At 40.2% G+C, this 27,370-nt stretch overlaps 1 protein-coding gene and 1 long non-coding RNA gene across 2 annotated transcripts in view; both read left to right on the forward strand.

Annotated features, from left to right (window-relative positions):
* si:dkey-220k22.1 (multiple epidermal growth factor-like domains protein 9) overlaps positions 1–27,370 on the forward strand; it is a 103,486-nt gene that overhangs the window by 68,336 nt on the left and 7,780 nt on the right. Inside the window, exons 3-4 of the mRNA XM_017460420.3 lie at positions 1,498–1,637; positions 13,343–13,492. Coding sequence (XP_017315909.1) covers positions 1,498–1,637; positions 13,343–13,492 — 290 coding nt within the window. The remainder of the gene's footprint in view (positions 1–1,497; positions 1,638–13,342; positions 13,493–27,370) is intronic.
* On the forward strand, positions 13,505–18,175 carry LOC128629333 (uncharacterized). The gene is made up of 2 exons (XR_008393694.1): positions 13,505–15,355; positions 15,682–18,175. It is a non-coding gene; the product is annotated as an uncharacterized LOC128629333 (long non-coding RNA).

The raw sequence follows: 27,370 nt of genomic DNA on the forward strand, positions 1-27,370 counted from the left end.
AACAAAAATGAAGGCATGATGCCAAACTGAATCTGAGGCTATATCTCTGCAACATTTTGGCATATCCACACCAAACGGTTGTATGTGGCATTGACACCCCACCCTGACCCCACCACATCAATTTGGTGACAGCGCCAACTGTTGGTCAAACATGACAAATGCAATCAATTGTTATATGATTTAATTGCTTATGACTTTTAAACCATTTTGCCTAAGATCATATACAAATGTCTCTCTGGTGCTTGGCCCCTTAATTGCTGCTTGCAGCTATAATTAACATCTTTTTATTCTACTGGCTTTCTCCTCTGGGCTAAATTAATGTATGTTCCCTGTTACAATAACAATACCTAATTTATATTACAGATAAGGGATTTGTTTTAAACGATCACGAATGTGATTGATCACGGTTTGTGTGTGGAGTTGACATGTTCACCCCGTGCTGCAGGGGTTTCCTCCCCCAGTCCATAGATATGCATATTAGGCTAATTGGCATGTCCAAAGTGTCCGTAGTGTATGAATGGGTGTGTGAATGTGTATGTGATTTTGCCCTGCAATGGATTGGCACCCTGTCCAGGGTGTACCCCGCCTTGTGCCCAATGCTCCTTGGGATAGGCTCAGGTTCCCCATGACCCTGTAGGATAAGTGGTATAGAAAATGGATGGATGGATCACAAATCAAATTACAGACGTTGCGCCAATGTAAATCTTAAATGGGAAGTTTATTTCACAGTTGAGCAGTCACCTCAGATAGTTTTTATCTCAGCACATGCAGTTTTAAGATTTTGTCATTGTTTTTTCTCCAGTGATTCAGAGTTATCAATATAAAATTCCAAAAAACAATTTCCGAAGACATAAAACAGTAAATATAAACAAAAGCTCTATTTGGACTGGATTAGTTTTCAGGACATATGGCTTTGTAAAGTAATTGTTAATCTGGACATCTGTGATATTTGTCATCAGTTCGCATGGGATATTCGATTTCTGTAGAAATTGAAGAGATGGGCGTGTCTTCATTGTTTACATGCCGACGGCACATCACAGCAGCCCTGTGCATCATATGCAATATGGTGCTGCACCTCAGTGTTTTTAATAAAACATCATGGCAGCGACAAGGCAAAAGAAAAGCAACTGGATGAGAGCTGAAACTTTGTTTATCGAACGCTGTTTGAACAAATGGTACGTAAGTGGGATTTGGTGACTGGAATAAATGTCGAGAACGAATCGACTACCTAAAAAGAAAATACAGAGAGCGCATTTGCACGTGATTAGTTTAACCTGGGGTTATTTTTACAGGCCGTTTTATAGAAGGTAAAAGGCACCAATCTTCACTGGCAAAGGTACGCGCAGTCCGGGGGGGAAAGTCCAGAAAAATGACTGACTATTCAGGCCATATGTTTCTTGGGCTATATTTTCGACACCAAATGGTGTAAACAACGCTGTATATTAATAGCCTGAATTCACCCACTTTCACTGTCTTTTTTCTCGTTGTGTTTCTCAGCTCAGGAGTGTGTCAGTGTAAAACGGGAGTGAATGGCGACAAGTGTGACGACTGCCTTCCGGGCTTCTTTAACTTCAGCAGCACCGGATGCCAACCGTGCCAGTGCAACAATCACTCCAGCACCTGCGACAAACAATCAGGTGAGAATATTCACACATGCACACACACTTCACCAGACTTTAAAGACTCCGAGTTAAAGTGTACCATGAATATCTACATAGACAACACACTTTAGTTCGTGTGTATGCTTCGTTCGAAAGAGTGTAAATTAACTGGGTGTGAAATTTCAACTTATTTGAGGATGATGGAAAATCTGTTTTGGTTTTTTTTTTTTTTTTTAACTGTGAAATGGAAGAACAATCACCAGCTAAACATCTAACTCTGTCTCAATTCGCAGTCTGCAGTCCAGTGAGGAAATAAAAATCATTTTAAGGTTTCAAATAATTTTTGAGGTCGTGCAGGGTTGAAGGGCATCCAACTAATTTCAAAGCAGAATGTTGCGGGACTTGAACCGTTTCCCTCGCCTTCTGTTTAATAATGACATTTCGAGGACATTTTACTGAGCCTGAAGTAAAGCCTTGTTAGGGCTTCCGAGTGGTTCAGCAGAAAAGCATTCATTCTATTGTTGGGGGATTGCGTGTTTGAATCCTGACGATGCCACAGCCATTCATGGCCTGGAGTCCGATAGAGCAGAATTGTCCCTGCTCTCTGGGTGGGAGGGGTGGAAGCCGTTACCCTGTACCGTGTTGATCAGAGTGACTCGAATTGCAGTTTGAAAAGATGTGGCGATGGAGTTGGACGTGTTGGCGCTCACCTTCCATGGCTGTTAGGTGTCATGCGATAGGAGAGAATGAAGTAGTGGGTGGGAATTGACGAACAGAATTGGGAAACCGAATGTGCGAATACATAAATAATTTAAGATGTGCTCACAGCAAAAGCAGTTTCACATTGAAAGGAATCACAAGCTTGATGATTCTGACATTAACCGCAGTTCCTGTTATGTGCGTATATTAAGCTGAGTTTATAAATCAGTAGCCAGTTGTCTGGATTTCTGGTTCAATCAGATTTCATGTACAGGCGATGAATTTTTTATTCATAGTTACCTGGAATACAAATAGATTCAACAAAGAGAGAAGAATAAAATGCTCTTTATTTGCGAAACGAAAGCTTTCATTTTTTTTTTTTTTTATGTTAAAGTGTAATGTGCCTCATGATGGAGCGACACCGGAGGGCTCAGTTTAGTTCATTCAAACGCATGTACTTCGGTTCCATGTGATTGAATAGTTTTACATTATTACATAATTTTATGTATTTTCGAACTCCTGAATAAAATCTAACTTTGCCCTCTCACTTAAGCTGAAGCTCGAACTTCGATCGCTACACATTTTCTAACTGTGTTGATTTAATACTATATTTATACCGGTGTTTCTCGTCAATGCCAGCCTCCTCATAGGATTTCATAATGAAATTGGGTTATGTTAATACTACATGAATTGCTATATAAGCAAAGAACTTTTTAGTATAAGCAATGAAATCACCCTTTTGGTAAGAAATGCAATATTTGTTTATTTAAACTATACGTAATACGTTCTCTAAAATCTGACTGAGCACACACATTCCATATTTTTCAGTGCACATTCATGATGTAACTATGGTGTGCCAGAAATATACAGTATGTCAATTTTATTCATTGGATTTCTTTGCCTCATAAATGTACATCTTGGCACCAAGAACCCTGTACAACCCAAGTGACAGAATCGTAAACATTTCGGGTGGTCGTTTTTAAAAATGTTGTTTTAAAAAATAATAATAATTTAGCCTTTAGGTCACCTGTGTTGTCCTGTTATTGAAAGACCACCGCAAAAACCTACCAGTAAGCAACTTTTTGGCACTTGTTTCAAAAAATGAAAGATTTCGAGCTAATCTAGTAGTCTTTAGTTTGTATTAATGCACTTAACTAGCTTGCAGTATGTTGTCGCATTACATTAGCTGCCACTTTTTAACCGTCAGTTTAGTTTTCAACCAAAGATAACCAAAAACATGGGACTGTGTAGCACACTTTCCTGGTGGGTTAACCAATAAATGTGTGATTTGTCCCAACTTGCATGAAATGGATTTTCAGCATACAGATTTAATGGTCTGCACTTATATATTGCTTTTCTCCAAAGCGCTTTACACTGCGTCTCAGTCACCAATTCACACTCGCACACCAATGGTAGCAGAGCTGCCATGCAAGGCGCTAACTTGCCATCGGGAGCAACTTGGGGTTCAGTGTCTTGCCCAAGGACACTCCAGCATGTGGAGTCACGTGGGCCGGGAATCGAACCGCCAACCCTACGATTAGTGGACAACCCGCTCGACCACCTGACCCACAGCCGCCCCGAATTTAGGACACGAGCCTCTTCTTAACGAGGAATTCTACAGATGTCTATTGAGCTGGTAAAAGCTCTTTGTTGAAGCTTTGTTTCATGTGTTTATCAAACCAATTATTAGTTTACTAGTGACCACCACATCAGCCATCCCTTGTGTTCCAATCCCTTTACGCTGTTCAAATATTTCTCTCACGACGTGGGGTTATAAAACCTGCCGCACAACGAAGAGTTCATTAAAATTTGTGTGAAGCAGCACTAAGCGCTCTCGTTCTCTCTTCCTCTCTCCCTCTTTCCCTCTTTCCTCACCCAGTCTGGCAACTCTCTCTGAGCAGCTGCAGTCATATATTACACAGATTGCACTAATTTCACCTGACCTGCAATCAACAGTAACAAATGAATTCATCTATACCACTGCGTTTCTTTGACATGTGCTGCAGATTGCTGATAACTCTGCCAAAATCATTTCCCCGTGACAGTGCATGATGGGAGTTTATGAGTCGGTTTATTGTAGCGCGACCCGGATGAAGCCTAATTTTGTGCCGTTTGCCTTTAAGCTGCGCTACAACACGAGGCTGCACTTGGTTTTATATGAGCTAGTGAATCATTTTGTTCGAATCTTTGGATCAGACCTTCTTTGCTACCTGCTTAATGCAGATGTACTCTTTAAATCAATATACTGTGCACAAATACATGCGTGGCATTCCGTATATCATGAAGTTGGCGATTGATGTTAAATGGTGACTCGTTTCTTTTCAGCACGTGATGCATAATCAACTTTTAGAGTTCTTCTTTGAGAACAGCCTGCTGTGATGGTCTGTCCAGCTTAATTGAATTCTCAGTGTGCTAGGAGAAGTGGAGGTTTTCCTCTGGAGAGCCTCATACACTTTTTAAAGATTCTGACCAAAAAAAAAAAAAAAAAAGATTTTGAAAATATGGAGCATCTCACACTTCTCCCCCTTGTCTTTTTTTTTTTTTTTTTTTTTTAAACTGTTTTCTAAGTGCATGCACGTTAGACAAGCAGGCTAAGATGGTGTATCATACACATAACGAGTTTCATCCCGGCAGATTGGAAACAAAAATTCTTTCAATTCTCAAGTCTTGAAAGAATCAGGACTAATTTCATTATAATCCCATTATTATGTGAAACAAAGGTGCAAGTTATGTCCACATTTTCCCAGCTGCATCTTCACCCAGAGTTCAGTTCAGTTCAATTTTATTTGTATAGCGCTTTTTACAATGGACATTGTCTCAGAGCAGCTTTACAGAAACATATAAACACAGGATACAGATTTGAAGTGTGTGGATTTATCCCTATTGAGCAAGCCGGTTTCGAGGGAAAAGCTCCCTAAGACGTTAAGAGGAAGAAACCTTGAGAGGAACCAGACTCCGAAGGGAACCCGTCCTCATCTGCGTAACAACGGATAGTGTGAAAGTAAAAGGAGGTTCATTATGGTTTGTACATGAAGTCTTTGTTTAACTAGTCCACTGTTCATCAAAGCAGACCCGAGTGCAAAGCTGCACGTGGTAACTGCTGTCTCAAGGCCATAGCAGCAACCGTAGTCCACAGTTGTGTCTGTGGTTTACTATATCCATGCAGTGTTTATATCTTTCTTTAACTTTTTTGTCTCCTGCTACGTAGGAGCAAGTGATGATGCGTGCGGCTTCAGCCAGGGGTTCAAAATCTGGAGAATTTTAACCGTAGACATTAATCAAGAGTCTATAGAAGTCTTTTACTTCTGGTTTTCTGATTACATCGTTGGCCCTGAAGAATTTGGTGTATGTTTTCATTTGTAAACACGTTTGGAAATATCGCAAGACCTCCAGTCATTTTGGAGAAACGTCCGAAGCCATCTTATGTCACCAGATTTCGCACACGCACGACAAATCACGTCGTCATGCAGATTGATCCAGAAGAATGAATGTCCATGTGGTGGATGTCTTATTTCGTCTACCATTTTCTGCTCCTGATTGGGAGCGTTGTTAAAGATTATAAAGTATTCGTTTCATATTATGCACTTCCTTTCATTTGCACTCTCTTTCCTTCTCGCTGTATCTCTTCAGAGCGAGACATTATCGTAATGCCTCTTATCACAGACTTCCTTTAAAAAGGGGATGTGGGAATGAATGCATTTATAGCTGCTGTGCTTATTATCATAATTGAGCCATGTTGAGTGTTTGCCAAAATCTTATTATTATTATTATTATTATTTATCTTTGTGGATAAGGAAAAGACATTTGGACTTGCACTCATGTTTTTCATTTATGGTTGTGTATATTAATTTTCCCCATTGATTCGCCTCCTACGACGTTCTGCCTAACGTCACCCATCCATTTGAAAATACGATATCCACCACCAAGTGAGTGGATGAATTGTCAATTGAAGTGAAAGCACGGCGAAATGTTCACGCAAATTTGAGCGCGCCCTGGTGTCAGATAGTGCTCGTACACGGATACGCAGATACACACAGATGCACTCTGATTGCCAGCATCCGTGATTAGAGTGACACAGCGTGAAGTCACACTGTCTGGATCGATGCTGCAGACCTAATGGAACACACTTCTGCTGGCTCCACTCGCAGTATGTCTGCTCATCTGATCGCCCTTGTGAAGGTAGTATGGGTACTGTTACACCATTGATGCACAGTTTGAGCTTTTAGCCAAGAAGTACATGACTATGTCGGTAAACGTGTGTACATATGTTTGAGTGCATGTTTTTAGCCCTTTTCGCAACCGTAGTTTCCCATCGTTAACCCCTAATTCTCCCTGCCGTGTCAGGTCCTCCCTCTGTGTTTCTTTCTGCTCAGAGTTTTCCCCACACCACCCACTGTTTTATCAACTCGTTTCTCTCTGGCTATGCATCGCTAGCATGCTTGAGTTGATACCCTCTCTGCACATACAGTGCGCTGCTTACATTTGCTTATTTACTAATACAACGGTACCAGACAGGAATTGCTTTTCCTCCATTTCCCTCTCATTCTCCTGCCGGTCAGTTTCTTCCTTGAAAGCTTCACTGAGTTTTCCACAGCCCCCACCATCCTCGGTTTGAATGCTCCCGAAGTCGAAGAATGGCACCCGCTATTTGCTCACTGCCTCAGTACTGATGATGATAGAGTCCGTGTCCTGTTCAAACATCACCTACACTGATTGTGTGGCAATGCCATCGGGCCAATTTTGATTCTGACCTAAATGCTGCAGGCTTAATAAATTGCTTGTTATAGTTTTTAGCACTGTCTGCTTTGCCAGACATGCATCAATCAACCCTGTGGAATCTACCTTGTTTGCCAGGGCTCTTCTTTGGACTTGCTGCTGAAGAGGCCCTGGAAAGGAGATAGCGGGTTGCAGAATCGCAAAACCGGCGTAGACAAAAAGACCAGCCAAGTGGCATGTTTTGCTCATCACAACAGCACACCGTATCGTGAGGGACGTCCAATCAACTAAGTTAGCAGTGCTCGGTCACAGGCCTGCCAGTTGGTTAGACAGTTGGAAGTGTGGATAAAGTTCCGAGCCTAAATAGCTCCCTCGTCACCCCTAAAGTCCCTTGGGGAACATGACCTTTAAGGCCAGGGGTTGGTGGCGGAGTAATTTACATCAGAAACCGTTGCTTTTTGGGTGACTTCATTAGATCAGTAGGTCCTTATGACAACATCACAGGGATACAAGCTTCAGTTCCACAAAGTTGCTGCTCTGACCCAAGAAGTTCTTCCGTCTTGGGCAGCAGCATGATCGAAAAAGTAGATCCCATGGTTCAGATCAAAATGTACGTTCTGATTCAGAAGAAGCGTGGTCATTTCTGTCTGGTTCTTAAATGTCCTCACTTTCTGTAGTCAGATGTAATGTGATGATGCAGTGCTGAGACTGGTTCAGACCAGTGGATATTCACAAACCCTGCTCTGCTGCGCTCAGTGCACTCCCTATGGTACTGTGTAGACCTAACAGCAGCCATTCGATCCTCAAACCAGTTGTTGTTCTGTCACAGAGGAAAGACACGGTCTAAACGCAAACTGATAGATGGATATCCTCAATATGGACTAGTCACCGGTAATGCATGTTTATAATACTCGTATAGTTAGTACAGATATGTGCACTAAACCAGTGCAAGAACGCATTGAAATGAAGGATTCACTCTGCACGCTCATAATAAAGCTACCACACGTACTCTTCCTCCAAAGGTACATCTTTTGTATCTTTATTATGTATCTTTTACCTGAAAATGCGAGTGGAATTTGAGGAACAGTACATAATTGGGCCTTAAGGACCTCTGACTCACCTTAAAGAAACACAACGTCAGTGTTTTTGGATAAAAGATACACAATAAAGGTACGAGGCATGTACTTTTGATAATACCACTCCAGTGACAAGGAAAAGAACAGTTAGGTGCCTTAATTTCTTAGAAAGTGCTTACTAGATGCATGCCAGTAGCAGTGTTTTTGTTTTCATCTTTCTCTGGTTTTCTAGACATTAAAACAACAGTACATTCATCTGCACACTAACTTGCCATTTTATTAACTGATCTGTGATGTAAAATGAAAAAGTTGCTTTCAGTGGAAAGTGTGTCTAGAGATTAACACTTTTGCACTCTAAATTGTATGGTTTTTTTTTCCGCCCCGTTTGTTAAATAAATCGAACATCAGACGTGCAAAAGCCTTAAAAAGAGCCTTATGAAATCTCATTGAGAATATTAACAGCTTTGTGTCTGGCCCCTGATGTATCGGACCACACGACAGCTCTGCTTAACGCATGCTGTGCTGCATTATCATCCCTGCTGTCTCGCACACTGCTGCGCTGTCTCCTCCACACAGGAGATGAACATGCACAGCAGCGCCACCTCCTGGATATAAGGGTGGTTAATGGCACAAAAAGACACGCATTTCGGTTCAGGTGCAGCTCACACTCCGACCCTGTTCATCTCCTCAGAGTGAGTGACACTTTTGCAGGAATCTCAGGAAGTTTGATGTAGAGACCTCATTTGGCTAATGGAGTATAGGAGATGCGCATTTAATCATTGTACGCTCACACACACACACGCACGCATGCACGCATATCTTGTCATTGACTATGCATGCACTCACCACCCTAGATTGATTACTACCTCTGGTTTCTGGCTCGTCTGCTGCCAGTGTGTGTTGACTTACCTTCAGCTCTGCGCACCGTAGGAAGTGTTTGCACAGACTGCACTCTGCGGACACCATCTATTCTACACAAAGGACAAGCCTTTGAACAGCAATGATCCTGCACCAACACTGTTCTCAGGACAGCTTAGGACGTGTGGTAGGGAAAGCATGCGAATATAAAGGTCAAACACAACCTGTTTTATATTAAAAATAAATTGGAATCTGACCACTGAAAGAGGTTCACTGGACTCCTTTCTATGGATTTCAACTGGTTCGGGGAAAAGTCCCTTTGGTCAGACAATGCAAATAGCAGAGAAACAGAATTCCTATATTGGTATCTGGTGTGTCGGATATCGGTAGGAGCTGGGTCGTATATACCAAATCCCGAGGAATGCAAAGATTTCCATAATAAAATAAGTAACTAGTGTTTGTTCCATTGAGCGGGATAATGGGTTGGCTGTAGTCCTACTGAGGCAGCATGCTCTGACTTGAATTTCACTTACGTTTACATCATTCGATTGACCTTTTATCCAAAAGCGACTTGCAGTATATAATCGAGCAGTTGAGTGTTAACAGCAGCTTGGAAGTGTTCAGGGTTTGAGCTCACAGCTTTCTGATCTGCGACAGCCATTAAGAGATGCTCAGTGGGTGACATGTTTGGTAAGTACGCATGCCACGGAAGAGCCTGGGCATTTTCTAATCGTCCAGGAAGCTTGTACAGATCCTTGTGACATGGGGCCGTGCGTTATTGTGCTGAAATGTTGAGGTGGAGGAATGTTAACTTAATGGACCTCAGGATCTCATTACGGTATCTCAGTGCAGTCAAATTTCCATCAAATACAAAAACACTCATCACCATCATGGACCACTGTTCAAAAACGCTGGCATCAGCAAAACTCTTACCCACACAGTGCTCTACACACTGCCTGCCATCTGCCTGGTACCTGTAATCCTGTACCAGGATTCATCTGTGAAGAAGCCGTCAGAAGTGAACTCTTGCCCACTCGCTTCTGTTACGACCCTGAAACAAACAGGTGAAAGGTTTTTTAGTAATACTGAGAAAAATTAACTTGATCTACATGAGAAAATTAACTCCCCATTTTAAAGCTTTAAAAAAAAAAAAAATCTCTTAAAAATGTTCAAGCTTTTTTTTTTTTTTTGAGTGAGTCAACGAGTGAGTACTTTTGTGTGACTGTGTGTTTCAGAGGAACTTAAATGCACGGTTATGGACAGTGAGAGCATCTGAATGCTATGAAGGTGTACATAAACAAGATGTCTCTCATTTTATAATCATATAATCAGTGTAATGAACAGTTATAATAAACTACCAGAAAGAGCCTCAAGTGTTTCTGTTTTGTTTTCACTTTCAACAATGAAATGTCATTTACAGTTTAGTTTCCTTTCTCTACCATGAATTTCTCTGTTTCTCTCTCTCCCTTTTCGTGTTTTAATTGCCTGCATGGCCACATCTCACGCTCTCATTTTGAGCACCTGCTTGGAGTGAGCTGGGCCCGAAGTGCCGTTCTGGGAGAAAATGGATGAATATGACGAATCGAACGCGTTTCTGGGAAATACACTCTGACGTGCTTATCACAGGTGTTCGTCAGCATGTGAAGAATCACAGTCGCATCCTGTCTGAGTGCTTTAAGACCAATCACCTCTCTGCCCTCCTGGCTTTCTCTCTCCATCATTTTAATTATTTTAGTTATTTTCACTCTTACTGTCTGTATCTCTTCCGCATTCTTGTCTAGAAAACAGAGGCAGTGTTGCCAAGTCCACAGTATTGGGTTTTGTTTGTTTGTTTTTGGTTGGTTGGTGGTTGTTTTTTTTTTTCTTCTACAGGTTTTACAACCCGTTGTAAAACACTGTTTGGGATGATTATCTTGTTTATGTATCTATCAATGCCAAAGTCATAACCTTCTGGGGAACAGGTTCGCATTTAATTTATATTGTTGTTATTTAGTAGAGTTCATGATGCCGCTAGTTTTCACAAAGCCACTCATTCTAGTCTCACATGAGACGCATGATTCCAGTTGTACTTAGTCAAGTCCAAGTCAAGTGGCTTTACTGTCATTGCAACCATATACAGCTGGTACAGTACACAGTGAAACGAAACAGTGAAGCATGGGAGCTGCAGTTTGTGGTTTTGCTCTCAGGAAGAGCTTCTGGCATGCAAGAGCTCATCATTATGAATGTCGTTAACATTTTATTTGACATTTCATTTAAGTGCAAGAATCACTAAATTTACAATTTGAAAGCAGTGATCGATCCTCTTCTTGGCAAATTTTCAACTGTTTCAGACTTTTAAAACTTTTTTTTTATTTTATTAATGATGGCTCTGTTTGAGCAAAATGATATTACCTACCAACCGCGCAATATGGCCAAATGTATATGGACATGACGGTACCCCTGTGCACAAAGTGAGGTCCATGAAGACAGGGTTTGCCAAGGTTTGAGTGGAAGAACTCAAGTGGTCTGCACAGAGCCCTGACTTCAACCCTACTGAACACCTTTGGGATGAACTGGGAGACAGACTGCACCCCGGACCTCCTCACCCAACATCAATTCTTGACCTCACTAATGCTTTTGTGGCTGAATGAGCACACATCTCCACAACTATCCTCCAAAATCTAGTGAAAGTATGAAGTTTATTGTAAAAGGAATTCATCTGGAATGGGATGTTCAAAAAGCACATATTGCATTTATTCATTTAGTAGACGCTTTTATCCAAAGCAACTTACAAATGAGGAAATACAAGCTAAGCGACTTACAAATGAGGAAATACAAGCTAAGCGATCTATCAAGCAGAGAAGAATTCAATTAGTGCTACCATACAAGATCTTTGAGTTCTAGAAAAGCTAAATGTGCAAAGTAGGTGTTTTTTAGGATAATGTGGGGTTGGAGTTTTAGGTGTGTGTTAGGTGTTCACGGGAGAGGTGGGTCTGTAGCTGTTTTTTGAAGAGAGTGAGAGATTCTGCAGTCCGGATTGAGGTTGGAAGGTCATTCCACCACTGAGGGACAGTTAGTGTGAAGGTTCTGGAAAGGGACCTTGAGTCGCGCTGAGTAGGCACTACACAGCGTCAGTCATTAATCGATCGCAGATTGCGTGAGGGAACATATGGGTGTGATGGTAAAGTTTCACAAACCTTTGGCTATATAACATAATCTTTAAATCCATTACCCAATTCATTCAGGTCAATGACCAACTCTTTTCTTTCTTTCTTTTTTTCTTTCTTTTTTTACATTTTGTTGTGAAAGTGTTGTCCGTATTTAAAAGCAGTGTACATGTTTGGGAGGAGCATTGTTTAAGTTTTAGCATAGGCTTGTGTTTGCACTGGTTTTGGTTGGATATTGAGCTGCTTTGTCTCACAGATCTGGCAACCCTGGACAAAACGAACATTAGTTAGTTTTCATTATCGATGATGCTGCTTTATGATCGCCAAACAAAAGCATTTAAGCTACACATTATTGTTTACATAGATCATTTCATGATCAGCATCATTTACTTAATTACAGTGTGGTTGGTGTCGGAATAGACCTGCCAAGACCTACTTTAAAAATTTTATTTGATTATTATTATTAGTAGTAGTAGTACGTATTAGTAAGTATTTACTTCCGCCAGATTACGCTAGCTTTTTGAGACAGAGTTCACTTCTTTCTGTCTGCCATTTATTTGTAGTCTTACAAATCATGATGTAATCCGTGATCATTACAAATTCTGCTGCCGTTCCCAGAAGCTCTTCACCACAGCCTCGAACATCTATTTATTTATTTTTTAACTTTCTTTTTCCCCCTCAAATTGCGCAGTGTTATATTGATGCCCATGGTGTACTGGTCAAGTTAACAACTAAATTATTTATATTCATCGACTGCATGCTTGTATCTGTTCCTCGTTAGACACATCTCGCTTTTTTCCATTTTTGTGATACTGAAAAGAATTCATCAACATAATGCGCATACTTTGCACAGTTTTTTTTCATTTGTACTCTCCTATATCGATGAGGATTTCCTAGAGTACGCGTCAACTTTTATCAGAATCATGTGATTTTGCATCTCCAGCATTTGGATTTGTTCTATATCCTCTCCAGCAGTCTTGCATCAGGCCCGATTTGCAGCAAGTCCTTTCTCATAACCGTCTTCCTCTCCGAGTTCCTGGTTTCTTTGTAAAATCCTGCAACCGCACACACTTTAATTTCCTTTTTTTTGTATGTTCGCTTCTGCGCTGCTGAACCTGCACCTCCGTGTGCAAGCTCCTCACTGGACCAAAGTCCTGTCAGTCAGATCTCTCAGACTGTTTACTCAACTCCCATTCTCACCCCTTCCCTTTCTCTCTCTCTCTCTCTGTGTGCCTTTTTCTCCCAGGCGTCTGTTTGAACTGCCAGGGAAACACCAGGGGTCCCAACTGTGCCGAGTGCAAACCCAACTTCTACCGGGAGCGTGGCTCTAGCCCGAGCAAGTTGTGCTTGCCCTGCCCCTGCTCCAGCGTCACCTCTTCAGGCAACTGCACACTCGGTGAGTCCCTGACCTAACTCCTAACATTAGCCTAGCATAGCTTAGCTTAGCCAGGCTAGCTTCCTCTGTCCTCAGGGGGGCTGCTACGTGAATCCAGGCTTTGAGATTTAACATGCTTCTGTTTACGTGTGTGTGTGTCATGTCATTCTGGTTTGTCTGTTAATGCGGTGGAATTCACGTTAGAGCTTCGGAACAGATGTATTTCCATTAAACTGAGCAGAGGATTGTTGTTGCTGTTGTTGGGTTTTTTTTGTTTGTTTTTTTCCGTTTGGCAGAAGACGCCCTTGCCAGGTTTGTTTATGAATTATGAAGGCAGGAAGTAGTTGTGCAGACTTGTTTAGACTCGCCTGATTTTCAGGGGGTTTTTTTCCCCCCACTTCTTCACTTGTACCTCTGTTTCACTGTATCTGTTTATTGCTTGAGTTCCTACTTGTTTTTAATCCCCCCCCCCTCTCTTGTGCACTGTTTGAGTTATTGTTTTTGCCAAGACGCGCATGCTTGTGGTTTTTATCTATCCCCCCCCTTCCTCTCCCTCTTTCTCTCTCTCGCTCCCTCCCTCACTCTGAGTGTGGGTGCACTCTATGCTGACAGCAGTGTTCTCAAGCAGCTGTGTTCAGGTACAGACCCACGAGCGGAAACCCCACAAGCCAGCGAAAGGGCAGGGGCTTGTACAGTGTGTTCAGTTTCATGCTCAGTCATACTGAAACTGTGCACTGTGCTAGCAAAGGGAAGAGCTGTGTGCCTGTATACACGTTCCAGTCTGAGATGACTATATTGTCAAAATACAACACATCCAGACAGTGTGGGTGTATGTATGTGTGTATGTATGTATGTATGTATGTATGTATGTATGTATGTATGTATGTAAAGATTACCATTCAAGGAAATTTAGATGTACAAAACCCACAAGTTAGACATTTAATATGAGCACCATCCAAGTGATAATCCAAATGTCGCCATAAACACAGCAACACGTCCACATCAGTGCTTTTAATAGTGGCTGTGATTCTTGCCTTCAGGTTATGAAATGAAAATGAGAAAACTTATTAAAAACTAGGTCTTCAGAAAAACAGTTTCTCCACAAAATGGGACGATACCCGGATTTTTACACCTCTTTCTTAACTTTTTACACTGATTAGCTATAATATTAAAACCACTGGCAAGTGAAGTGAATAACATTGATTATTTCATTACATTGGCACCTGTCGAGGGGTGGGATATATTTATTAGGCATCAAGTGAACAGTCAGTTCTTGAAGTTGATGTGTTGGAAGCAGGAAAAATGGGCAAGGGTAAGGATCTGAGCGACTTTGACAAGGGCCAAATTGTGAAGAATAGACGGCCGGGTCAGTGCATCTCCGAAACAGCAGGTCTTATGGCCACCTACCAAATGTGGTCCAAGGCAGGACAACTGGTGAACCGGCGACAGGGTCATGGGTGCTGCCCGAGGCTCATAGTTGTCCGTGGGGAGGCGGGGCCAGCCTGTCTGGTCCGATCCCATAGAAGAGCTACTGTAGCACAAAATGCTGGCTTTGGTAGTAAGGTGTCAGTACACACAATACATTGCCGCTTACTGCATAGCCGTAGACCGGTCAGAGTGCCCATGCTGACCCGGTCCACTGCTGAAAGCACCTACAATGGGCACATGAGTATCAGAACTGGACCATGGAGGAATGGAAGAAGGTGACCTGGTCTGATGAATTGCGTTTTCTTTTACATCATGTGGATGACTGGGTGCGTGTGAGTCGCTTATCTGGGAGGAAATGGCACCAGGATGCGCTATGGGAAGAAGACAAGCCGGCGGTGGCAGTGTGATACCCTGGGAAATGTTCTGCTGGCATTCATGTGGATGTTACTTTGACAGGTACCATCGACCTAAACATTATTGCAGACCAAGTACACTCTTTGATGGCAACAGTATTCCCTAATGGCAGTGGTCTCTTTCAGCAGGATAGTGGTCAACTAGTAACTTCTCAATGGACACATTCTAGAATAACAGTTATGTAACGATTATTTTAATAGTGGTAAATCAGTGCTTGTATTTTCTCATTTGTAAGTTGCTTTGGATAAAAGTGTCTGATAAATGAATAAATGTAAATGTAATGTGCCCTGCTACACTGCAAAAATTGTTCAGGAATGATTTGAGGAACAAACAGTTCAAGGTGTTGACTTGGCCTCCAAATTCCCCAGATCTCAATCCGATTGAGCATCTGTGGGATGTACTGGACAAACAAGTCCGATCCATGGAGACACCACCTCACAACTTACAGGACTTAAAGGATCTGCTGCTAAAGTCTTGGTGCCAGACACCACAGCACACCTTCAGAGGTCTTGTGGAGTCCTCTGAAGTCAGAGCTATTTTGGTGGCACAAGGCACTGATCGGTGTATATTGAATAAAAGTTGTATATTTTGGTTAAAATTCGTTTCTAAGATGAATGCAAATATTGAATCTAATTCCTATATTTAAATTTATTTGTGAAGTATCCTGGTGTCCCCTCAAACCAATGGTTTTAATTTAAACCTTATTTTCTCTGTCTATTTGGGAACTTTAAGACATGCCATCAGAAATACTGCAAAGAATTTAAAATGAAGTAGGTTGAGTTTGTTTAACAATTTTCTGGGTCATTACATAATTCCCTGTGTGTTATTTCCTTGTCCTTGTAAAGCAGGATGTCAATCATACAGCCCAATAAAGTTTCTTATATTGACACAAAATGAATTTTAAATCTGTGTTCTAAATATAAATCATCCGGTGGTGCCTGATTAAATTTAATGATTAAAAAACAGAGTTTGTCTAGAGTGTAATTCCACTAGGGAGACAGATAAACTCAGGGCCATAAACTCAGCTACTGACAAATGTATTTTTTTTATTGGCAAGCTAAAACATTTGTCGCTATAATGATGTTTTTTATTGTTTGTTTGTTTTCTTCAAACTGTTTAATTTAGGGGGGTTGACAACAACAGTGAATACGTTTTATTTGTACCTTTTTAGATTTCCCCACACAAAGTCCCTGCCCATTTTCACAAATCTCCACCCCCAGGATATACAGTATAGTAGCCAGTAGAGTGTCTACAAAAGGATCAACAGGAGGCTTATCTAAACAAAAACAAGAATTCCTGACTGGAAGTCAGTTTTCCCCAAACAGTTTTCCAGCCACTTGGTACACTTGTGCTGAGGTCATGTCTTAAAACAGTATCTTTTAATCATCTTCTAAATATCGTTCAGGTTATTTGTACAAGTAAGAGTTATTTTAATCGACTATTGCATTTAAGAGGATTTACTGATGTGGCATCGGTGTACTACAGGAGTTTGACACCTCTGATCTAAAGGGGCAAGTGGACCCAATCCCTTCCACTAAATTTCTCTCCACAGCCTTACAGAACCACACATTTTTCTTTTCGTTGTTCGCCATATTTCCGAAAGTATATATTAAAGTTAAGATATATTAAGTATATATTATAATATATCTAATAATTATTAGTATATATTAAGATACTTTCCGACTTAACTATATGAACAAACAATGCTAATAACACATTACTATGTGTTTTTATTTTTTGCCCAGCCTAAGATTCTTGAGTATAATATGACGTCAACTCAAAATGTAAACAGTATGAGTGAAAATAATTAGCATAATAATGTAATTAATATAGCATAATATAACATGCCTGGGTAACTGTCACTCTCTTTTCCATTCATGCAGTTAAATCAGAGTAGGGGGAACAGATTGGTCTGAATAAATCTTAAGATACTTTGTGTAAAAAGTCAAAACTGTAATGAAAACATTTCTCATCTGAATAGACTACAGGCATTAATCACTTCCACGTCTGTGTGTTATTTACTATGACTGCATGTACACCACTTTTGTGAGTTATTGACTCATTGTATGCTAATAGCCTACGCCCACAGGGTAGCAGGTGATTAGCATTAAGCAGGCCTGGTCTCACTGATGGTGCAGTCTGATCAGGCGCACACTGGTGATAAACTAATCCCCGTTTTCCCATACGCCCTTGACTCTTCATTAGCAAGGCTTGTTTGGAAGAAGCAGAAACAGTAGCTGAACAGTAGAGCTCGTCCAGTCCTCTGGAGAAATCACTGTAGCTGTAAGTTGACGCGGAGGTACGTAGACGAGCCGGGTGCGTTATTGTGTACAGCTCTTCTGCATATACAGCAGTCGTGTTTCTGTGTGACTTAAATGTGTGTATAGGGAAGGAAAGGTTTTCTGATTTGATATCATCTGTCGTTACGACGATCAAATATGGAAAATAGTGAACGGAAAGTAAGAGTGGTCATTATCGCGTTTTTCCCTTTGTCCTACCTTGTTAACCAGCACTAAGTATGATCTTCAAACTCGGATTATGAATCTTGAAACCTGATTTGCTGAGCTGAGTTTGGAGGTCTTGTAACATCCTCTATACAAACACACACACACACACACACACACACACCTGTGATTACAGTAATTGAACAAGTTTTAAACAAGAAATTCATTATACTAAATGACTGACCACTGTCCTGTCCATATAATACCCTAATACAGGTATTTTTCTGATATATTGCTTAGCAACCAAAGCGTAATGTTATCTGACCACTTTGTTTAGTGAAAGAGTTTTTTATTACAAAAAAAAAAAAAAAAAAAAGTTGAGTAACTTACAACAGATGATAAGGTTATATGAAAATAATACATAGATACATCCATACACACATGTATGATGCAAAGTGGATTCATTTCATATAACTTCACGGTCTGGTGTGTGGTATTCCTCTTATACCCCCACAGGGATGTTTAATTTATTAATGAATGTCGTGGAATATCCGAGAGACAAGCTAGTTCCTGCTGCTACTTACGTTATAGCAGTCATTCCCTCACCAGCCTCTCTTTTAGTCTCTTTCTTAAAGAAATGCAGCTCATCGTTTTACCAAGGAACCGTAAACTGTCGACTCCTCTATTCTGAAGACGTCCCTGTGCTGGGAAAGTTTACAAACCACATCCACGATTATAAAGTTTTCTCTGTTAAAGAGCACTTTTTTTTGTTTGTTTGTTTTTGTATTATTGTCTTAGATTATTTAGAGCGTCCACCATAAAGTCACCGTGCATGAACTGTTACCATAGAAACATTAACATAGTAGAACGAGCGCATTAATAGTAATCTGTTGTTCATGAAACAGCTGGAACTACTGACCGGGCCGTGCTGTTGTACAAAATAATACATACTTTATGACCAATCAGATTTGAGAATTTAACCATGCTGTGGTATAAATATTAATAACAAATTATATTATTTATTGAATACTGGATTTTTATCATACTTTATCATAGTTGTTTGTTTTTGTTCCAGTTTTATGAAAGCACGTGTGTGTTGGAGTGATTAACACATGCCCTCTTGTGGCTTATCGTGTTAAAATTCATTACAGAATTTCCGCCTGGCTCTTGTTCTGTTTTGGAGAGAAACTCCCAGTATTATGAGCACTGCGTTCGCTAAAACCTGCTGTACTACATGTAAAGCCTCGATGAAGCAGATCTCTCCGAGATGATGATGATGAGGAGAGGAGGGAAGCATCACACAGCTCATTAAGCAGCTCTGATTTGATCCAGATCACTGTCGAGCTGCCGTGATTCCTTCACGCTTTTATTGTTAGTCGTCATATATCACACTGTTCAAATTGTTCTCCCAAAAAACGCCACATTAAAAGGGAAAAACACAGAAGCCCTGCTATATATAAGCCAGCACTAGAAATGCCACAATTGTATAAATTTTTCAGACCTTTACCTATCTCAGTTGAGCGAAACTGCGAAGGTGTCTGATGTCATTACTGCAAAACAATTCATAAGTGTTCTGATGCATTTCCTCAGGTCTGCTTCTCCATGCTCTGCAAGCAGTACCACATGTTTGTGTAAAAGAAAAAAAAAAATGCTTCACATGTGAGAGCACTGCTGCATGGCTGTGGCTGGTGCGGCTGTCGATGGTTCTGGGCGCTTATCTAAACCACACAAAAGCAGTGCTGTGCACTTTTTTTGAGATATCGCGGGGTTATAGAGTCGTGGTGTGTATATATATATATATATATATATATATATATATATATATATATATATATATATATATATATATATATATATATTTATATATTTATAACTTTTCAACAAAGTTTTTAAACAATTACAAACTCTGAACGCAACAGATTTTTATATTTTATAATAAATAATACTAATATTTTTGATTATTATTGCTGCTATTATAAAGAATTAATACAATAATAATAATAATAATAATAATAATAAATAGTAACACATGTTTATTATTGTTTTCATAAAGTAGTAATAACAGCAACCATATAAATAAATAATAATAAATAATATTTTTGATTATCGCTGCTGTAATAAAGTAGTAATTATACAGCAATAATACACATTTTATTAATTTCTTGATTTCCTTTTGGACTCTTTCTGATTTTCATCATATATTTATTTCTTAAATTTATTAAAATAATTTAGAATGTAGTAATTTAATATCATATGTTTTATCATTTATCAAATAAATGTTATATATTTAAATTAGAGCTGCAACAACTAATCGATATAATCGATAATGATCGATTATGAAAATGGTTGTCAACGAATGTCATTATGGATTATTTGGTCTGCGCGCGGCACGGGGGAGATTTACTCATTACGTTACTTCTGTTCCGAAAACACACTTCGACGAGTGAATACTAAAGTTGTGTCCCAAATGAAGTACTGTACACTTACACTGTGCACTCTACCGTCTAGTGTGTGGATTTTAGAAAGGTAATATCATCTCAAATATATCACTAGTGGGTTTTTTTTACTAACCGGAAGTATACGCCGCTTCCTAGGCGACGGCGCATGACGTCATACGCACGCTAGCATTAGCAGACACCCGATTCACAGACAATGACTTCCTTAGTTTACTGTTTATCAGCGTTACCTTTTATTCCCAACATGACCTCAGTCACCATCCGACGGAGGCGAAGTCGTCACGTGACTGAGGAAGAAAGTGTCCAAGTCCTCTAAAGCAGGGTGCATTTTAAACACCGTGGAAATCAAACTTATGCACGAGGACAAACTTATGTTTATATCCAAAATGCTCCACTGTGTGTAAGGGGCAGGGGAAACCGGTGCAAGCTGCTTAAAAGGTACCAAGGTTTATTTGGAACAGAAAAGCATGCACCTAACACTTTGTATTATCATCATTGAGAAGTTTCTGTTAGTTGTATTCAGTTCAGAGATGTCTCTGCCTTTTGGACTGTTTCTGTGGCCAAGTCGTGTATATTGTAAGTATTGAGTGTTTACATGTGAATGTGTTTCTGAAGTAAATTTTCCAGAGTGCTATTATAAAAATGTATCGAGTAATTCTTCTGGTGCCCCCTCCTTTCACAGGAGCTATCTGCACACTGTAACAATGCTGATTTGTTTTTGTTTGAATAATTAATCATTGCTTGTGGTAATGCCTCAATAATTTATTTCCTGCAAATGAGCACGTCTTTGTTGATTATGTAGGACGAATTGGCCTGCAGTTATAATTGCTCCTTCCAATTGTTATGTTAATGTGAATGCCATTTTGTTTGAATACGCTGCACAAAACAATTCTATCACTTCTTTTCAGCGTTGTAATTTTGCCATGTCAACAAGACAGAAGCTCCTTTATCCGTGCAGAGACACACTGGCATATGCACACACAACAAAAATGAATGCTAATTGAACGGACAAAGACAAAGCTTTCACAGAATTTTTCTTCAAGAATTCTAGTTCGGGCGCATGGTCTGGGTTGTTGGACGCCTCCTTTTGAATTACAAACAGCTGTACTCAAGCAAGTTGTCAAACTCTGCAAAATGAAGTGTCTTAAATGCCATGACATGTCTGGATAGCTTTTAATAATAATAATAATAATAATAATAATTCCTTCGATTTATATAGCGCTTTTCTAGACACTCGAAGCGCTTTACATTGTATGGGGGAAATCTCCTCAACCACCACCCGTGTGTTGCATCCACTTGGAGTATGCGACGACAACCACAGTGCGCCAGAACGCCCGGCACACACCAGCTATTAGTGCAGAGGAGATGGAGAGTGATGGAGCCAATTCAGAGATGGAGATTATTAGGGGGACATGATCGAGAAGGGCCAATGGGGGAATTTTGCCAGGACACCGGGGTTATACCCTTACACTTTATAAGTATCCTGGGATTTTAATGACCACAGAGAGTCAGGACCTGGGTTTAACGTCTCATCCGAAAGATTGTGCCGTTTTGTTTTTTGTTTTGTAAACAGTTTAGTGTCCCGATCACTATACTGGGGCATTAGGACCCACCTATTTAAAAGTTTTGTATATTTAATCTACACCAATCAGCCGTAACATTAAACCACCTGCCTAATATTGTGTAGGGCCCTCTTGTGCCACCAAAACAGCTCTGACCTGTCGAGACATGGACTCCGCAAGACCTCTGAAGGTGTGCTGTAGTGTCTGGCACCAAGACTTTAGCAGCAGATCCTTTAAGTCCTGTAAGTTGTGAGGTGGTGTCTCCATGGATCGGACTTGTTCGTCCAACACGTCCCACAGATGCTCGATCGGATTGAGATCTGAGGAATTTGGAGGCCAAGTCAACACCTTGAACTTTTTATCATGTTCCTCAAATCATTCCTGAACAATTTTTACAATCAAGCAGGGCGCATTATCCTGCTGATTCCAATAAGGAATACCGTTGCCATGATGGAGTGTACTTGGTCTGTACCATTGTTCAGGTAGATGGTACGTGTCAAAGTAACATCCACATGAATGCCAGGATTCCAAGGTTTCCCAGCTGCCCAGAACATCACACTTCCTCCCTTCCTGGCTTCTTCCCATAGTGCATCCTGGTGCCATCTCCTCCCAGATGAGCGACACACACGCACCCAGCCATTCACATAATAGAAAAGAAAGCATGATTTCATCAGACCAGGCAACCTTCTTCCATTACTCCATAGTCCAGTTTTGATGCTCATGTTCCCACTGTAGGAGCTTTTGGCGGTGGATGGGGGTCAGCACTGGCAGTCTGACAAATCTCCATCTACACTGCCCCATACGCAGCAAGCTGTGATGCACTGTGTGTCCTGACATCTTTCTGTCATAGCCAGCATTAACCTTTTCTGCAATTTTTGTTACAGTAGCTCTTCTATGAGATCGAACCAGACGAGCTAGCCTTCACTCTCCACACACATCAATGAGCCATGGGCGCCCATGGCCCTGTGTGCCAATGTAACCAGATAATCAATGTTATTCACTTCACCTGTCAGTAGTGTTAATGTTATGGCTGATTGTTGGACATATTCAAATCTATACATTTGTCTTAATCTACCCTTAATTCAAAAAGGTAGGTTAGTTGTCATTCCATAATTAAAGCAAAGCATGATTCAACCCATTGCCATTTAGACTGTTTAGGAGGATCAGCTGCGTCAAGGATGATTTTCCAGCTGATCAGTGACCCCGGAGTTGAACTTTGAGACCGAAACAAATTTGGATCAGCATCCGTCAGCTAGCCTGCACCGCTGGTCACACTCTAATCTAGCGGCGTGGAACTGAATAGTAATATCCAACCGATGTCTCTAAATGTCACAATAGAACTGACTCAAGGATTTATTTCAGTATATAAAATAACTAGGAGTTCCTTCAGGACCTGCTGCATTTCGTACAAACGTTCCGGTACAATGTTTCAAACACAAAAGAAAATGTAAACAACGATATTTCTCAATGCAGTCTTGTGCGGTTGATTGCAGAATTGGCTTCATCTGGTCTGCACTATTTCCACTTTTTGCCTAGACTAGTCGCCAACTCTGTGATTAGTGGATTTGTCAGTTAACTAGTCTGTGTTACCCCTATGAGTGAGATTTTTAGATACCAAATATTTTCGGGTGGGTGACAAAATATGACAAAAATAACGTACCATGATTCCTGAAGACATTCCTGCAATGCAGCATATATATTGATAGAATTGTTTGCTACGAAATTGTATTTATAGCTTTCAAACTCTTTAAAAAATAAATAAATAAATAAATAAATAATTGGACATCTTACAATTTTAAAGGTTCAGTATAAATTAGATCAGTTACTCTGACACAAAGCTTGCACTTGTTTATTTTTTTTTAAATCGTAATAAGTCATGATGCTAGTGAATTTATCACAGTATCGATGTTCTCTCGTCATCATATCGCCCAACCCTATTATCTTGATACTGAGGAAACCTTTAACTTAAACTTTAATTTAATGTCCACGGTTGTTTCCACATGAGAGAATCTGCCCTCCTTATGCAGAGCAGGAGTTTTTATATTTAACTGAAGGCACAGTCACCACTATTATCATCACTGGCTGTCACTCTTACATTAACTTGTTACAGCTATTGCTGATGGCAGCTCGAGATTTTGAAGGAAGGAGAGTATGATTTAATGAAGTTGTATTGTATTTTTTTTATTTTTTTAACTTTGTAGTAGATTAACATTGAAAAACTCTACATTGTTTCATTGTATTAATGTAAACAATCTATATTTTTTTTTAATCCATCATGTGATGCATTTTTGCCAGCCATCAGCAAAACGGATTCGAGATAAAGTGATTGTTCCATTGACTTGTCGTCTTGTTCAAAAGGCGTAGACCAGCTTTGTTGATCGGACCACGTCGTGATGGCTGTCATGGAGATGAGTAATATAACCACAAATTTGTCGCAGAGGCTGAAACATTAATGTTTCTAGGAAACAAATTAAAAAGTAAACAGTAATTTCCCCAGTGGCATATCTGATTAGAAATTTCCATTCAAAACAAACCAGCTGTTTTGGAAGAACAACATCGCTAAGCATCGATTGATTCAGCGGGAGTAGGATAGGATTATCCTGCTTCTTTCTTTCTGTAGCTGCCATGTTGATTTGAATATTCAGAATTTGCATTGAGCCGAGCATCGACGGGGTGATCTGTTCGATTCGCGACGTCTTGTTTATTTCACGATCAGTGCTTCGTTCTCTTCCTGCACACATCTCTTCGCTGTGTCTCACGCTACAGTACTTCCTGGACTAATAGAGCCTAAACCACAGAGTGGATAGGTGATGTGTGACTGACTTAAAAAAAGAAAGTGGAGCATATTGCTGTTTTTTGCTTTGTTTGGAGTTTCAGTTTTGCTCAACAAGTGCATGTGTCTGCTCCAGTGTTAGTATAGGGACCATTGTGTTAAGCGTGTTGACCGAGCGTATGTGCGTGAGTGACAAATGCGGAAATTGCAACAGACCTTGCCAGGAGCACTGTTTCTAAAGGTTAATGATTGACTGGACTGAATCCCTGAGGCGCTGTTATGAAGCAAGTCCGGAAATCCTCCATAGCCGATCGGTGCAGAGCGAGAGAGCTAGCATGACACGCAGCTGGCGAGAGGTGAGGTCCAGCGTTTTGCCTGAGGTAAACCGAGTATGACCTAACAAAGAGTCTGAACGTTTCAGGATGGGTGTGTTTGTGTGTACGGAAGGCGTGAGTAAGATTACTTCAGGTTGATATGTCATCTAAATGGTACATATTGAAACTACAAAAGTTCATTGCTTCTGACTTATCACAGTAGTCATGGGAGTTTCCACACACCTTGCTAATTTGATAAAATTGTGATATGGCCTAGATGTTGTTTTTCTTGATTAAGAAAGTGATACGCATTCACCTTTGAATACTCTGAGACCATTTTATATCTTTTAAAAACACATTTTTACTCAGTTTGGTCACCAATTCCCTCCCATCAGTCATCTCTTCGCTATCACATAACACCTAGCAACCAGGGAGGGTGAAGACTAGCACATGCTTCTTCCAAGACACATGGATTCAGCCAAACACATCTTTTCAAACTGTTGCTCCTGCTGCATCACAGGGAACACACACGGAGGAACACGCTATCTGCCCTCTTCCACAAACGTGAGCTCACTTATGCCCACAAATGGCTAGTGTCCCCGTGATTGACAGGGGAGAGAGAGTAATGCCGTCCCTCCCATCCAGAGAGCACAGCCACAAATTTAAATGCACTTTTACGGGATTTATGGAAACCCTAGCTTATTATTGTGGGGGTTTTTTCCTGAAAAGCTTGGTACTGTTTATAATTTTGATTATGGTGTTTTGTGCATTCATGTGGAATCAGTTATAAGCTCCATAGTATAAAACTAAAACCGAAGTTTTTACAGTCCGTGATCTTCACTATAATGCAGTCCACCATTTAATGGCCAATAGGTATCTGTTATGGTGACACAAATCATTTTAAGAGACACTAAATTATGCTGTTGGATGATCATAAATCAGGGTGATGTACAGTGGTTTTCAAAGTGGGGGCCGCCAAGGGGCGCCTGGGGGGCCTCAACAATTTGGTGTGAAAAATAAATTCTCACTCTGACAACCACACACACACACACACACACACACACACACACACACACACACACAATCAATTCCTAATGTAACGTAAAGTTGTAAGATGTAATTATTAATAAGAAAGGGGGATATATTCAGCAGTCTATATTTTTAATGTGTTTTAAAGACATCTTGCAAAAGGGGGCCTCGGTCAAACGTTAATGCCATTTGGGGGGCCTTGCCCTGGAAAAGTTTGGGAACCCCTGATGTAGTAGACCTTTTACAACTAAAATGTTTGTTGTTGTTTTGTTTTTTTTAATCTGTTCTATTTTAATCTGGAAATAAAATCTACTATAGGCCTACTTTGGGCTAATTTTCTGAGAAATACAAATGGCAAAATTTGGTTCCCTCATTTTATTTTTTATGATGTTGTGTGTTCTGCAGCTTGGTGTACTGTGTGAGAGCTCACAGAAGCTGAAGCTCTTATAGGGTCGTAGCTCTTATAGAGTCAGCGACTTAAGTCTAAAATTGACATCAATGTTTATGCGGGGAACGTTATCTGTATTCAGAGTTTGTTTCCATGGTTACTTAAGTTGATCTTCTGGCCTATCCATTCAGATTATGCAAATTAGTTCACACATTTGAGGTAGTCATGTTTCCTTGAGTAAAGCACTTGACTTTATATATGAAAGAACGGGGAAAGACTGTGTGGATTGAAGAGGAAACAGTGGGGGGGGTGTTATGTCTCTATGCTCTCAGATGTGTAACAAGAGATTGTTTTAAAATGAAAATTAATGAAGACCCGGCCGATTTTGTGTAAAAACAACACATGCACTTCAAGTTCTGAATCACACTTAACCAAGACAGACCTTTGTTTTACTCAACTGCCATCTTGCCATGGATTATATCCTCACCAAACACGTTTAACGTTTAGCTCTGAATACAGCTCACAGTTATCGGACACTGTTGAGGTTTTTTTTCCACGACATTTGTACATGTTTTAGGGCAACTAATAAATAAAAATGCAGTGGTGAGGCTATATATATATTTTTTTCTATTGTTTTCTTTTTTCAATGATTATACCTGATGGGTATACTATTCCTCTTCATTTCACATTTTCTCACTACCTCCGTTCATTTTTCACTTACCCTGCCACTTGTAAATGAGATTCCCTCCGTCCTGTTTTTCCTTCTCTCTCATCTCAATCAGCATGTCTGTTCAGCCAAACTTCATGTGTTAAAGTATCTCTGAATGTGTTATTTGGTATGTTTAGTATGTTCAGGTTTTTTTATTATTATTATTATTATTTATGCCAGAGAAGCTACTAATATGGTGTCTCTGTACCTTTTCCATTAAAAATGAATACTGGAATTGACGAGCATGTATATTGGAACATGGACATCAAAATCTGGACTTGCATATAAAACTCCTCTTCGTAACTATTCACTATTAAGACGCCTATACATTTTATAACCATCATAATCCATTCAGCAGGCATTAACTATTTCAACATCACAT

Source organism: Ictalurus punctatus, chromosome 28 (genome assembly GCF_001660625.3).
Source record: "Ictalurus punctatus breed USDA103 chromosome 28, Coco_2.0, whole genome shotgun sequence".
Taxonomy (NCBI): domain Eukaryota; kingdom Metazoa; phylum Chordata; class Actinopteri; order Siluriformes; family Ictaluridae; genus Ictalurus; species Ictalurus punctatus.